Here is a 13,849-nt window from a genome sequence, read left to right as displayed (position 1 = left end):
TCAAACTGCTCTATAAAAGCAATTTTTCTCTCACAGTTTCTGGTACATTTACTCAATGGTTTACTGTTTCAAGATAAAGCTATGTAAACCTAAAGCACAGGACAATTCCTAGATTTTATAAGATTTTCACAACGACACAGTAGCATATACATCAACTTCATTTTGCTATTCCATTTCTGTCCCTACTTTTATGAAAAAAGCACATCTCTAAGTAAGGTTGATGTTATTTAATCAACAGTGCTTGATGAAAACTTCTGTTAATAGAAAATTCTGTAACACAAATTTTTAAAAATATAATATGGAAAGAGAGTTGAGAAGAATAGTATCTAGAAGATAATTAACATTCAATGCTTCCTTACCGGTATATCTGGATTTGAAGGAGTCAATGTAAAAAGCAGCATCATTTTCTTTAATACCCATCTGCTCTCCCAAAGATTTAGCTCCCATTCCATAAATGATTCCATAGCAAATCTGAAAGGGACTCATCACACACAGTAAGTAAATTATAGGTCATAACTACATAAAATGCAAACATAAAAAGTTCATTAGGATTGAGATTTGGTAAACTTTTCATAGTGAGTCAAAGAAATGATTAGATTTGCTTTGGTGGGTTAGATCCATAGAAGCTGATATCCAGTGAGCGCCTTTACTGCCTTTTAGCAATACTTTTTGAGGTGTGGAGAGAAAGAGAAGAAGGGGCAGAATATGAATGAATATGAGTGGGTGAAGAAAATAACCCTAGTTGTTTAAAAGGAAATATTTCTGACTGTCATTTATCCAGAACTCTTCAGAGAAGCTTTCTACTCCTCATAATACTTCATTAACTGCTGCTTAAAGAAGTGCCTAGGAGTCAGGAAAGAGAAGCATTACAAACATTCCTCTCCTCACCTTTGAATAGCACTAAAAAAGCAGGAAGAGTAGACTACATGGCTTCATAATAGGGAGGACGTCATTGGAAATAAATATCCTCTTCATCTCACAGCCACCTGAAATCCCACAATTGCAGAATTCATTTGGGTTAAAGACAAACTTTTGAGAAAATTTTGGGAGTAGTGGAGGAAAATGGTCTAAATAGGTCAATAAAGAAACTGATTTATTAATAAGTATTGCCTGGGTTCAAATCCTAGTTCCACCATTTACAAGAGGTATTATCTTGCACAATCTACCTTGTATCTCAGTTTCTTCAACTATAAAATGAGGACAGTAATACCTACATCATGAGTTTGTTAGGATTAGATGAGTTATTTTATATATGTGTGTGTGTGTGTGTGTGTGTGTGTAGGATACCACCTGACATAAAGCAAGATCATATAAATATTGTTAAATAAAATTTAAAAAGATAACTTGCAAAAATTGATTACCAAAATCCAAAATACTTCCCAAAATATTTTTTTTTTAATTACATTGAGAGGGAGTTTTTTCACTCCTGTTTTCTTTTCCTTTTAGGTCTTTTTACACTTTTTTTTCTTAATTCAGATATTACTTAGTGTTAACTGATACCTCAGCAAGACTGAGATCTAGATTAGATGGTTCAGTGCATGACGATTCAAGAAAAAAAAACTGGTATATCATAAACCCTATTAAATCATGCAAGAACTTATTAAATAGAGGCAGCTATCATCAGTATATAAATGTTTAGATTATGGAGTCAGAATGTCTAAGTTCTGTCATTCTGAACTTATCCTGGCTCCACCACTTATAGCTATATGACCTTAAGCAAACTACTAACTTTCTGTGCCTTGGTTTCCTCCTATGTAAAATGGGAATAATAATAATAAAACCTATTTCGTGTACTTACTACGAGGATTAAATATTGGAATATTACCTATTTAACTTAGGGTTTGATTCTTGCTAAATGCAGGATTTAATCTGAGAGGACTAAATAGAGAAGACAAAACTGGCTTTCTAAATAGTGGAAGAAACAAGTGTTGGTGCTAAACAGGCAGTGGTGAGAGGAAGTGTTTCATGCCTAATGAGCCAGTCAAGAATCACAGCTGTGAGTAACAAGAAGTGCAAATGTAAAACTAGTAAAGCAGGATCTTAGAGGTGGTGTGCCTTTACCTCAGCCAACAATCCTGCTCTCTTGAAAAGGGCATCAGATTTCCCACAGGTCATGTGATAAACAAGTATCAGTTGTTAATCTAGGCCAGGGAACAGTGTGAATGTGGCCTTTGATTTTCCCTGTGCCCAACAGTCATCCAGGAGTAGGAACTAATATGGGCCCATGTGAAAAGTCCAAGGGCAGTATGAAGTTTTACAGGCAGATTAGCTAACTAATGGCCTCAAAAAACTAAAAAGCTGGGTTTCCCTGGTGGCACAGTGGTTAAGAATCTGCCTGCCAATACAGGGGACACGGATTCGATCACTGGTCTGTGAAGATCCCACATGCCGCGGAGCAACTAAGCCCGTGCGCCACAACTACCAAGCCTGTGCTCTAGAGCCCGTGAGCCACAACTACAGAGCCAGTGTGCCACAACTACTGAAGCCTGCGCGCCTAGAGCCCGTGCTCCGCAACAAGAGAAGCCTCTGCAATGAGAAGTCCGTGCACCGCAACAGAGTAGCCCCCGCTCACTGCAACTAGAGAAAGCCCGTGAGCAGCAACAAAGACCCAACACAGCCAAAAATAAATAAATAAAATCTATTTTAAAAAATAATAATAAATAAATCTTAAAATAACTAAAAAGCTAATAGTTACTGATTATAATCCGCAGCTCAGCAATATTTATTTTTCAACAAACATTCAGAGAGCATCCTTCTATAAAAGGCACCATGGCTCAATGCGTGTGAATATAAAAAGATAAATATTTGTGTGCTTACAGACTAGAAAGAGATTTTAAAAATACACACACACACACACACACACACACACACACACACACACACAATATCTACCACCACCACCACAATATCTACCACTAATGCATATAGATTTCCCAGAACTAAGTAGGCTTGGACTAACTCTACCTGATTCTTTCTATTGACTCTACAAAGGAAAATATGAATACCATGAGACAGGCTCAGGTGAACGTTGTGAAAAATCCAAAGAGGGAGAAATCACTCCTCAACCACAAATGATTGAGATAGTTAAAAAATTTTTTTTTAAATCATAAAAATTCTCCTCATTTATGTTAAACATGTTCAGTAAAGACCACCTGTTTTGCTTGTTGCCTCAGATCATCCCCAACAGACTCTGGCTCAATCATCTTCCATTCAGCTGCAATACTCCTGAAAACATCAGCTCCAGTGTTTAGTACTTGAATGAGACGATGATCGTGGGATAAATGAGCTAAGATCCTCAGCTCAAGTTGAGAGTAATCAGCAGCTAATATTAAACCACCTGAAACAGAAATGATTTTAGAAAAGTCGGTACAAAGACAAAACTAAGTTTTATAACACTGAGCAGGATGACAGAAATTTAGTTCCAACATACAACCGTGAGATCATGTAAAAAAGCTCAAATCAAAAAAAGCTAAAACCTTGCTCTTAATATGATGCAATTCAGCTCTGTAACATATAAAAATTTTTTGCTTAGCTTTCAAGGATATGTAATATATGTAAAGCCACCCTTGACCTCTGCCCGTTAACCACTGTGGTAGTGCTTTCCTCAGTGTTCCTATAGCACTGATACATAATCTAAAATGGTTCTTTCATGCCTCTCCCACGTAACACTGAGCCATTAGGGATGGGAGATAATCTTCCTTTGCATTCTACAGAAATGCACAATTCCTGGTACCTAATAGGTCCTTAACAAATGGTTGTTGAAGGAATGAATGAATGAGTGAATCAAGAAACTGGTTTCTAATGTGTGCTGACATTTTAAGGGGTATGGAGAGAAATGTGTGCTCTGCTTTGAAAATAAACTTGCTCAACAAAAAAAGGTCAAGTGGCCTGTATGTGAAAAAGAGTATTCAAATAATTAAGAGGATTCAAATAATTTATCTATGGACTAGGAATGACTGGATAAGCATGGCAAAAACAAAATAGAACAAGCAAAAGCATAGTTAAAGAAAAAGTAGAAAAATATTTGCAACTGATATCACAAAGGACTCACTGTTATATTGTATAAAAGAGGTGCTATAAATCAAGAACAAAATATAAACAAGCAATTCACAGAACTAATAAAAACAAAAGAATCTTAAACCTATTAAAGAATGCTTAACTTCATTCACAATAAAAGAAATGCAAATTAACTCTATAACAAGAAACAATTCTTTTCTACTTGTAAAAATCCAGAGGTTGGATGGCACATTCTGTGGCAAGGCTGTGGAGAAAGAAAACACTCATACATTGTTACTTGGAAGTAAATGGTAACTGTGTCCCATTAGATGGCAATTTGACAATATCCATCAAAATTAAACAGGCTTTTAACTCTGTGACTCAGTAAACAAGCCCACAGGCTGCTGCAAAGATTATCTGCATACAAATTAAACTGGCTTACGTTCAAATTTCTTTACTGATAATCACAAGTCTTCAGCATAAAAATATTAAACAAAAAAACAAAGCAAACAACAGTGTATACAGAATGCTTATGCTTGTGTAAGAACAGAGGAAGAAAATAGTACATATTCATATTTGCTTGTATCTGTATAAAGAAATACTGGAAGGATATATAAGAAACTCAAATATGTAATTAACTATAAGAGTTATACATAACAGGGTAGCTAGGACAGGGAAGGAAGCAAAGTTTCTCAATATATACCTTTTAAATATTTTGATTTCTGAACTATGTGAACGAATAACCAATTCAAAAATATATAAATACTGATTTGAAACAAATGACCACAACTTTTACGGCCTTTCTGCCCTAAACAAAATAAAACTGGACAAACTATATGAAATAACAATTTTCAGATGTTGGACAATAGGCAATGCAGGACTACAATCCCTGAGAAAGGGGAAGGAGAGGGGAGATAAGAGGAGCCATGCAACTGTCTCAAGTTTCTGAATGGAGGCAGCGCAGGGAAAGAGGTGAAACAAAGCACTGTGGTCTCTGAGCTGGAAGAAGAAAGTGTAATTTGGGCCTGCTGAGGCTGCTACAACTTGTGAAATTTGGAGAGAAAGGAACTTTGCATAAAAGGATCACCAGAAATATGCACAGTAATCCCTTTGGATTTTTGACCAAATACTAAACTGTGCAGGGAGAAAGTTCAGAGAACCAGACAAAGAACAAACACTAAAGAAATAGCTATTATCAAAGTTCAGCTATCAGCTGAACTACTTGAACAACATACTCTTGAATGTTGAAAGATGTTCAAGCTCTGACCAGACTGAGTGGAGAAATCCTGCTGAACAACTTGAGCACAAAGTAGAGACCGCAGTAAGGCCAAACTTTACAATGATGGTTAATCTAGCCCTAGAGTAAAGGCTACTCTAAACGTCTGCTCACAAAGCTTAAAAGACTCAAAATGATCAAGCTGATGTGAAAGTAAATTAACTGCCTGCCAGAAGAAAACGCTATAAATGAAGACTACAAAATCCAAAGAGTTAACAATGTAGTAACCATAATGTTCAGCATACAATAAAAAAAATACTAGACATATGAAGAACCAGGAAAATGTAACTCTGACCAGGAGAAAATTCAGTCAATAGAAAAATGACTCAGAAATTACAGAGATGATGGAATTTTAATATGTTCAGGAATTTAAAGACATATAAAAATAATGATGGGACAAATAGTGAATTACAATAAAGTAATGAAAACTATACAAAAACTTAAAATTCTAAAACTGAAAATACAATATCTGAAATGCAAAATTCACTAAAAGGATATAACAGCATTTAGACACTGTAGAAAAAAAGATCAGTGAACATTAAAACAGTCAGTAGAAAATATCCATTGCAGTACAGAGTTTAAAAAAATGAAGAGAGGGGAATAAAGAAGAAAAGAAAAAAAGTTTCAGTGATCTGTGGGACTATACTAAGTGGTATTACACATGTATATTTGGAGTAATAGGAAAAAAGGGCAAAATATGGACAAAAATATTATAAGAAATAATGGTTGAAAATGTTCCAAATCTAATGAAAAATATAAGCACATAGATTAAGAAGAAGCAAGAAAAAAAAAACCTAAGTGGACTCAGGAAATTCAGCAAACTCAAAAGCCCAAATAGTAAAGCATAAAAAACCACCCAGAGACTCACACCCAAATCAAATTGCTAAAACTGAATAACAAATTTAAAAAATCAAAAAAGCATCCTGGGAAAAAATATATTATGCTTGGAAGAATAGCAAGAAAAATAGTGGTGTACTTCTCATCAGAAATAATGCAAACCATAAGCTAATGGAAATATATATTTAAAGTGCTAAAAGAGAAGGACTATAAACCCATAAATCTATGTCAAATAAAAAAATCTTACAAAAGTGAGGATAAAATAGAGAAATTTAGACATGGAAATGCTAAGAGAAATCACTGTCAGTAGAACTGCACTACAAAAAAAACCTTAAAGAAGTACTCTGGGTAAAGAAAATTGATAACAGATGGAAACCTGAGTCTACTTCAAAGAACAAAGAGTGCCAGGAAGGGTAAAAAAGTAAACAGACAGAAAAGACACTTTTGTTTCTTGATTTCTTTGAAAGGTCATAACTGTTAACAACAAAAAAAAAACTACATAGCAAAGTTTATAATAATCATAGAAGTTAAACGTATTACAAAAAATGGGAAATGGAAAAACACTCCTTACGTTATGGATGAAGTGGTATAAAATTATTTGAAGCTAGACTGTGATGTGATGCATATTGTAAACTCTGAAGTATCTAAGATATAGAGTTAAAAAGATAATAGAGGGGCTTCCCTGGTGGCGCAGTGGTTGAGAGTCCTCCTGCCAATGCAGGGGACATGGGTTCATGCCGCGGTACGGGAAGATCCCACATGCCACGGAGCGGCTAGGCCCGTGAGCCATGGCCACTGAACCTGCGCATCCAGAGTCTGTGCTCTGCAACGGGAGAGGCCACAGCAGTGAGAGGCCCGCATACCGCAAAAAAAAAAAAAAAAATAGAGGAAATAAAACAATAACAAAAATAGTCACTTACAGTTTTTAAAAAAGAATAAAGAACAGATAGAACAAAATACAAATGACAACAGACTTAAATCCAACCATATATCAAGAATTATTTTATTTTTTTAACATCTTTATTGGAGTATAATTGCTTTACAATGGTGTGTTAATTTCTCCTTTATAACAAAGTGAATCAGCTATACATATACATATAGTCCCATATCTTACATTTAGTAGTATATATAAGTCCATGACACTCTCTCACTTCATCCCAGCTTACACTTCCCCTTCCCCGTGTCCTCAAGTCTATTCTCTATGTTTCCATCTTTATTCTTGTCCTGCCCCTAGGTTCATCAGAACCTTTTTTTTTTAGATTCCATATATATGTGTTAGCATACAGTATTTGTTTTTCTCTTTCTGACTTACTTCACTCTGTATGACAAACTCTAAGTCCATCCACCTCACTACAAATAACTCAATTTCATTTCTTTTTATGGCTGAATAATATTCCACTGTATATATGTGCCACATCTTCTTTATCCATTCATCTGTCGATGGACACTTAGGTTGCTTCCATGTCCTGGCTACTGTAAATAGAGCTGCAGTGAACATTGTGGTACATGACTCTTTTTGAATTATGGTTTTCTCAGGGTATATGCCCAGTAGTGGGATTGCTGGGTCATATGGTAGTTCTATTTGTAGTTTTTTAAGGAACCTCCATACTGTTCTCCATAGTGGTTGTATCAGTTTACAATCCCACCAACAGTGCAAGAGGGTTACCTTTTCTCCAGCATTTATTGTTTGTAGATTTCTTGATGATGGCCATTCTGACCAGTGTGAGGTGATACCTCATTGTAGTTTTGATTTGCATTTCTCTAATGATTAATGATATTGAGCATCCTTTCATGTGTTTGTTGGCAATCTGCATATCTTCTTTGGAAAAATGTCTATTTAGGTCTTCTGCTCATTTTTGGATTGGGTTGTTTATTTTTTTTGATATTGAGCTACATGAGCTGCTTGTAAATTTTGGAGATTAATCCGTCGTCAGCTGCTTCATTTGCAATTTCCTCCCATTCTGAGGGTTGTCTTTTCGTCTTCTTTATGCTTTCCTTTGCTGTGCAAAAGCTTTTAATTTTTATTAGGTCCCATTTGTTTATTTTTATTTCCATTTCTCTAGGAGGTGGGTCAAAAAGGATCTTGCTGTGATTTATGTTATAGAGTGTTCTGCCTATGTTTTCCTCTAAGAGTTTGATAGTTTCTGGCCTTACATTTAGGTCTTTAATCCATTTTGAGCTTATTTTTGTGTATGGTGGTAGGGAGTGTTCTAATCTCATACTTTTATATGTACCTGTCCAGTTTTCCCAGCACCACTTATTGAAGAGGGTGTCCTTTCTCCACTGTACATTCCTGCCTCCTTTATCAAAGATAAGGTGACCATATGTGCATGGGTTTATCTCTGGGCTTTCTATCCTGTTCCATTGATCTATATTTCTGTTTTTGTGCCAGTACCATACTGTCTTGATTACTGTAGCTTTGTAGTATAGTCTGAAGTCTGGGAGCCTGATTCCCCCAGCTCCATTTTTCTTTCTCAAAATTGCTTTGGCTATTTGGGGTCTTTTGTGTTTTCATACAAATTGTGAAATTTTTTGTTCTAGTTCTGTGAAAAATGTCATTGGTAGTTTGATAGGGATTGCACTGAATCTGTAGATTGTTTTGGGTAGTATAGTCATTTTGACAATGTTGATTCTTCCAATCCAAGAACATGGTATATCTCTCCATCTATTTGTATCACCTTTAATTTCTTTCATCAGTGTCTTATAGTTTACTGTATACAGGTCTTTTGCCTCCTTAGGTAGGTTTATTCCTAGATATTTTATTCTTTTTGTTGCAGTGGTAAATGGGAGTGTTTCCTTAATTTCTCTTCCAGATTTTTCATCATTAGTGTATAGGAATGCAAGAGATTTCTGTGCATTAACGTTGTATCCTACTACTTTACCAAATTCATTGATTAGCTCTAGTAGTTTTCTGGTGGCATCTTTAGGATTCTATGTATCATGTCATCTGCAAACAGTGACAGCTTTACATCTTCTTTCCCGATTTGGATTCCTTTTCTTTCTTTTTCTTCTCTGATTGCTGTGGCTAAAACTTCCAAAACTATGTTGAATAATAGTGGTGAGAGTGGACAACCTTGTCTTGTTCCTGATCTTAGTGGAAATGCTTTCAGTTTTTCATCACTGAGAACGATGTTGGCTGTAGGTTTGTCATATATGGCCTTTATTATGTTGAGGTAAGTTCCCTCTATGTCTACTTTCTGGAGGGTTTTTATCATAAATGGGTGTTGAATTTTGTCGAAAACTTTTTCTGCATCTGTTGAGATGATCATATGGTTTTTCTCCTTCAATTTGTTAATATGGTTTACCACATTGATTGATTTGCATATATTGAAGAATCCTTGCATTCCTGGGATAAACCCCATCAATAGTTATTTTAGATAGTTAACTAAACAGTACATTTAAATGGCAGAAATTTTCAGGTTAAATCCATATACATTTAATTTAAATTAATTTTAAAATTTTAAACAAAATCAGTATAAAATATTGTTGTGTTAAACACAGTTTTATTATTTAGGTAAGAATAAATAAATATCATGAAATATTATTTGGCCTTAAAAAAGAAAGAAATTCTGACACAATTGCTACAACATGAATAAACCCTGAAGACATTATGCTACGTGAAATAAGCCAGGCACAATAGTACAAATATTATATGATCTCGAGTGGTCAAATTTATAGGGACAGAAAATAGAATGGTGGTTGCCAGGTGCTGTGGGAATCCCGGGGGACAGTTATATTTAATGGGTACAGAGTTTCAGGTGGGGATGATAAAAAGTTCTGGAGATGGATGGTGGTAATGGCTGCACCACAATGTGAATGAATGTACTTAATGCCACAGAACTGAATACTTAAATATAGTTACAATGGTAAAATGCTGGTAGTTCATATTTAAAAAGCAAAGCTGAAAACTGCCAAATGGGTTATACTATCATAGACCTGAATTCACCCTTGGAATATAAATTTCTGACAGAATTCAAATAAATTCAGCTGGTTAACTGCACTCACCCAGAGCTGCCAGGTGGCAAAAAGAGCAAATATGTATACAAATAATAGGGATGATCTGGGAGATAGATCATGACTTCCAAATGTTTTGATGACGAGTACTGAGGAAAGGTCAGACAGAAGTAAGATAGCCTTGAGGGTTACCCCCTGCAATAGGAAGCAGCAGTGGGGAGAACTGGAGAAGAAACAAAAGAGCAAAACAAGTTAGAAAGAGACCAAAAAAAAAAATTGTGCCCTTAGAGGTCGGGGGGGAGAGAAATTGAGGAAAGAGAGGGTTAACAGAGTGACAAATGCTATAGGGAAGTCAAAGAGGATGACAACTAACAAAATTCACTGGATTTTGCAAAAAGGTTTACAATGACCCAGGATTACATGATTTCAGCAGGATGCTGAGCAAACAGCACAGAGGTTTCCCACAGAGCAGATCATGAAGACAATAATGACTGACTGTTATAAACCTGGCAACATGAAGGGGAAAAACAGGCTCCACCAAAGAGAGGAAAGATGGAGAAACTAATGTATTCTTCTGAGTCTTATTCATAAATCAGGCTTTATCAGTGCTTTGAAAACCATTCCCACAGCAAAAAGAAGCTCAAAAACTATCATCGGTCACCTTACCTGGGAAAGGCACAAAGGCATGTCTCATGCTAACTGAAAACGGCATTCCTCTGTCTGAGGCTCTCTCCTCCATCTTTGCCTGGTGCCTGGGGTTCAGGCCACAACCCTTCTTTTTTCCTCCTCTGTTGTGCGAAAAACATCATCAGCTGGACATGAAGTAGTCTTAAATATATGAAAATGGTCTGAGTTTTTCAGTAAGTCAATATTTCCATCTAAGAAATTTAAAAACCTTATTTGAAACACACTTTAAAGCTTAACAAATATACTAGACCTCGTTCAGCAAACCTTCAATTAAACAGGAAGGTATTTCTGTAATAACCTTTCCCACAAACTGCTTCACTCAATTCAGTAAATCTCATTGACCATATCTAATATAAATGATCTGTGCTTTTTCTTCCTTTTGTGAGCATATGAAGAGGGCAGGAAGGGGGATGTTCCAGACACTGCTAAACTTGTCCCTTTAGTTTTTGACTTAAGCATATAGTGCTGGTTGATTTAATTAGTGACCCAGATTTTCAGCTTTTTGCCATCAACTAGCTTCTTTATAGACAGACTCAGGATTTGAAATAGAATAGAAATGTGTATGCCTGGAACAGAAAATTAAACTGATTTCATTATTTGTCCAATAGGCTATTTTTGAGCCATTCATACTCCCAGAAGTATATTAACCCAAATAAAGAGAAATAGAGTCTACCTGCCCATAGGAAGTAGGCCTTTGCCTAGGGCTTGAGAAGGTGGGCTTTCCTCTACTAGTGTTGGCATTTTGATCTCAAAATCTCTTGGTACATTCTGAATATTTGGTTCTATAAAGGTTATTCGTCCTAAAATCAAGCAGAATGAAGACATAAAATTGGGGGGGAAGGGAAGAGGGGAAATCTGACATTTACTTTAACACGAATACCATTTCTGAATTATCCTAAAAATGCATGCTCTGTTATTGTTAAACTAAATTTAAATGATATACACTTTATTATGTTCATGTGTCTAAAAATAACAAGTACAAGACCAATCGTGATATAAGTGAATATATGAATCAGCTACAATACAGTGTTTTATAATTAACCTCGTTCTACAGAAACAATCCCATGATAAGAATATGATAAATCATACTATTTCTACGCTAAAATGAGTACCAGAAGTTAGCACTATAAAATGCTAGCAGTTATACAAATGAGTAAAAGACAAATCAAATGGATCTTAGGAGAAATGACTGTCGAAGCCTTTAAAAGCCAGGAACAAACAAGATACAGAAAAGAGGATCTGAAGCAGAAGAGCAACTGAGTGCTGAACAGAACAACTGGGGCCACAGGAGTTAGGCCACAGGATGCAGGAGATGGAGTAGTAGTGAGAGATGGTGACTAGAACGTTACTTTCTAGATATCACCTGGCCAGTTTTCCTCCTCCTCCTCATCACTTATCACAAGAATCAATGGTAGGTAGCACTGACATGACTAGAAACTAGAATCAGGTGGCTAGTACATTTTCTAGGAAACAGAAAGCTATTTGTTTTAATGCTTATGGCCTTTAATTTCCCCCAAATATTTTACATTTTATTTATTTATTGGATGAATTTTTCAAAAACACACAGGTGTTGTTCAAAAAGTTCGGGTAACTGACTGCTACTGCAGTTTTTATCATACACATATAGTGACCAAAAAATCCTCTGTTTTATGACACTCTTCATTCTAACAGGCTCTCTACTAGCTACTGTATGTAATTCCATCTTCTTTAGATGAATCAGAGATCTTAAGTATCTCAGATACTGTTTTTCTGAATAAACTCCTGACACTATATCCTCGTTATTTTGATTTTAGCAAAAATTAGTGTTCAATTAATGGTAGATATTATTACACTTATTAGCATTAAATGGCCTAATCCATTTTATAAAGCTAACAAATAGCACAGGAAAGAATCCAAGTCTCTTTCTGCCTCAGCACACTGTCTTCTCTTCTATGATAATATCAATACTTAATATTCAGGTCTAGTGTTTGAATTAATGAGGTAACACTGGTAGACAAATAAAATGGCAAAAGTAAATTACAAAACATGAATATAGCTTCATGAAGATTAATTCTAATAATGAAAGGGCTTTACTATACTTAGGTAAGCTTGTATTTCTAAAATATTCTTTAAATGTAGGCATAGTATAATGAAAAACAATCAGGAAAACAACAAGGAATTGATGACTTTCTGCTTTATAAGCAACAAATAAATGTGCAAAAGCTTTGAAAACTCTAGGTTGATTGTTTTTTCACCAACAAGGATTTATTTTACATAAGTTTACACATTAGCATACGTTTCAAAATGAAACTTAAAACAGGGCAAGAAATAGGCAAGAAGCACCAAGAGGTTACCTAAATAGGGAGAAGGAAGAGGAATTGTTTAGAACAGAGACTAAGCAAGCAAAGAGAAAAGCAGCTCCTCACGGTGCCCCCATCCTCAATAACAGCAACAACTGATAATGTACCACGCATCATTCTAAACACTTTACATGTACTGACCTATTTAATCCTCAGGATGACCCAGTGAGGTAGGACTGTTATTATCTTGTTTTATACATTTGGAAACTTGGGTACTGAAAGGTTAAGTACCTTGTCTAAAGATTCTCAGCACCAAGATTCAAACCTTGTGAAAATGTGATATCAAAGTCCACATTCTATACCACCAAACTAAAATGCCCCCTCTATGAAGGAGTTAATGCTGCCCTTTCTTCCACTGCACATTGCATTTGACAAATATGTGAAGCTGTGCACTACCTAGAAAAAGAATGCTTTTTTTTCTTCATGAGATTACATGCATACTGATCCCAAGAGGGCCAAAAGACATGCAAAGGACTCTACAGCTTTCTTTTCCGATTGAGTAAAGTAAGACACTCCCTTATTACTGCACAGGCCTACTTAGATTCAACTTGGAGAGACTCTTAAGAGATTCAGAATAGGGCTGTGACTGAAATTAGATAAGATCACTGACTCAAATAAATATTTAATTCCTGGCCATACTCTCATCCAAGCTCAGACATCCAAGTTACTCTATACAGTACTTGAAAGCAGGAACTGTTATCTTATTAAATTTCATCTCTTTATCTACCTGATATTCACCTATGCTTTGGATGTAGTATGC

The 13,849-nt window shown here is 35.6% G+C and overlaps 1 protein-coding gene across 1 annotated transcript in view; it reads right to left on the bottom strand.

Annotated features, from left to right (window-relative positions):
* The window catches only part of POLQ (DNA polymerase theta), a gene marked incomplete at both ends in the record, with an annotated part of 114,029 nt that overhangs the window by 13,675 nt on the left and 86,505 nt on the right, over positions 1-13,849 (bottom strand). Inside the window, 4 exons of the mRNA XM_082654665.1 lie at positions 360-471; positions 3,153-3,337; positions 10,730-10,851; positions 11,424-11,550. Of these exons, the coding sequence (XP_082510791.1) occupies positions 360-471; positions 3,153-3,337; positions 10,730-10,851; positions 11,424-11,550 (546 nt within the window). The remainder of the gene's footprint in view (positions 1-359; positions 472-3,152; positions 3,338-10,729; positions 10,852-11,423; positions 11,551-13,849) is intronic.

Source organism: Grampus griseus (genome assembly GCF_964374135.1).
Source record: "Grampus griseus genome assembly, chromosome: 5".
Taxonomy (NCBI): Eukaryota; Metazoa; Chordata; class Mammalia; order Artiodactyla; family Delphinidae; genus Grampus; species Grampus griseus.
Note: the sequence above shows the minus strand (reverse complement) of the source record. Positions and strands in the feature narration are given on the sequence as shown.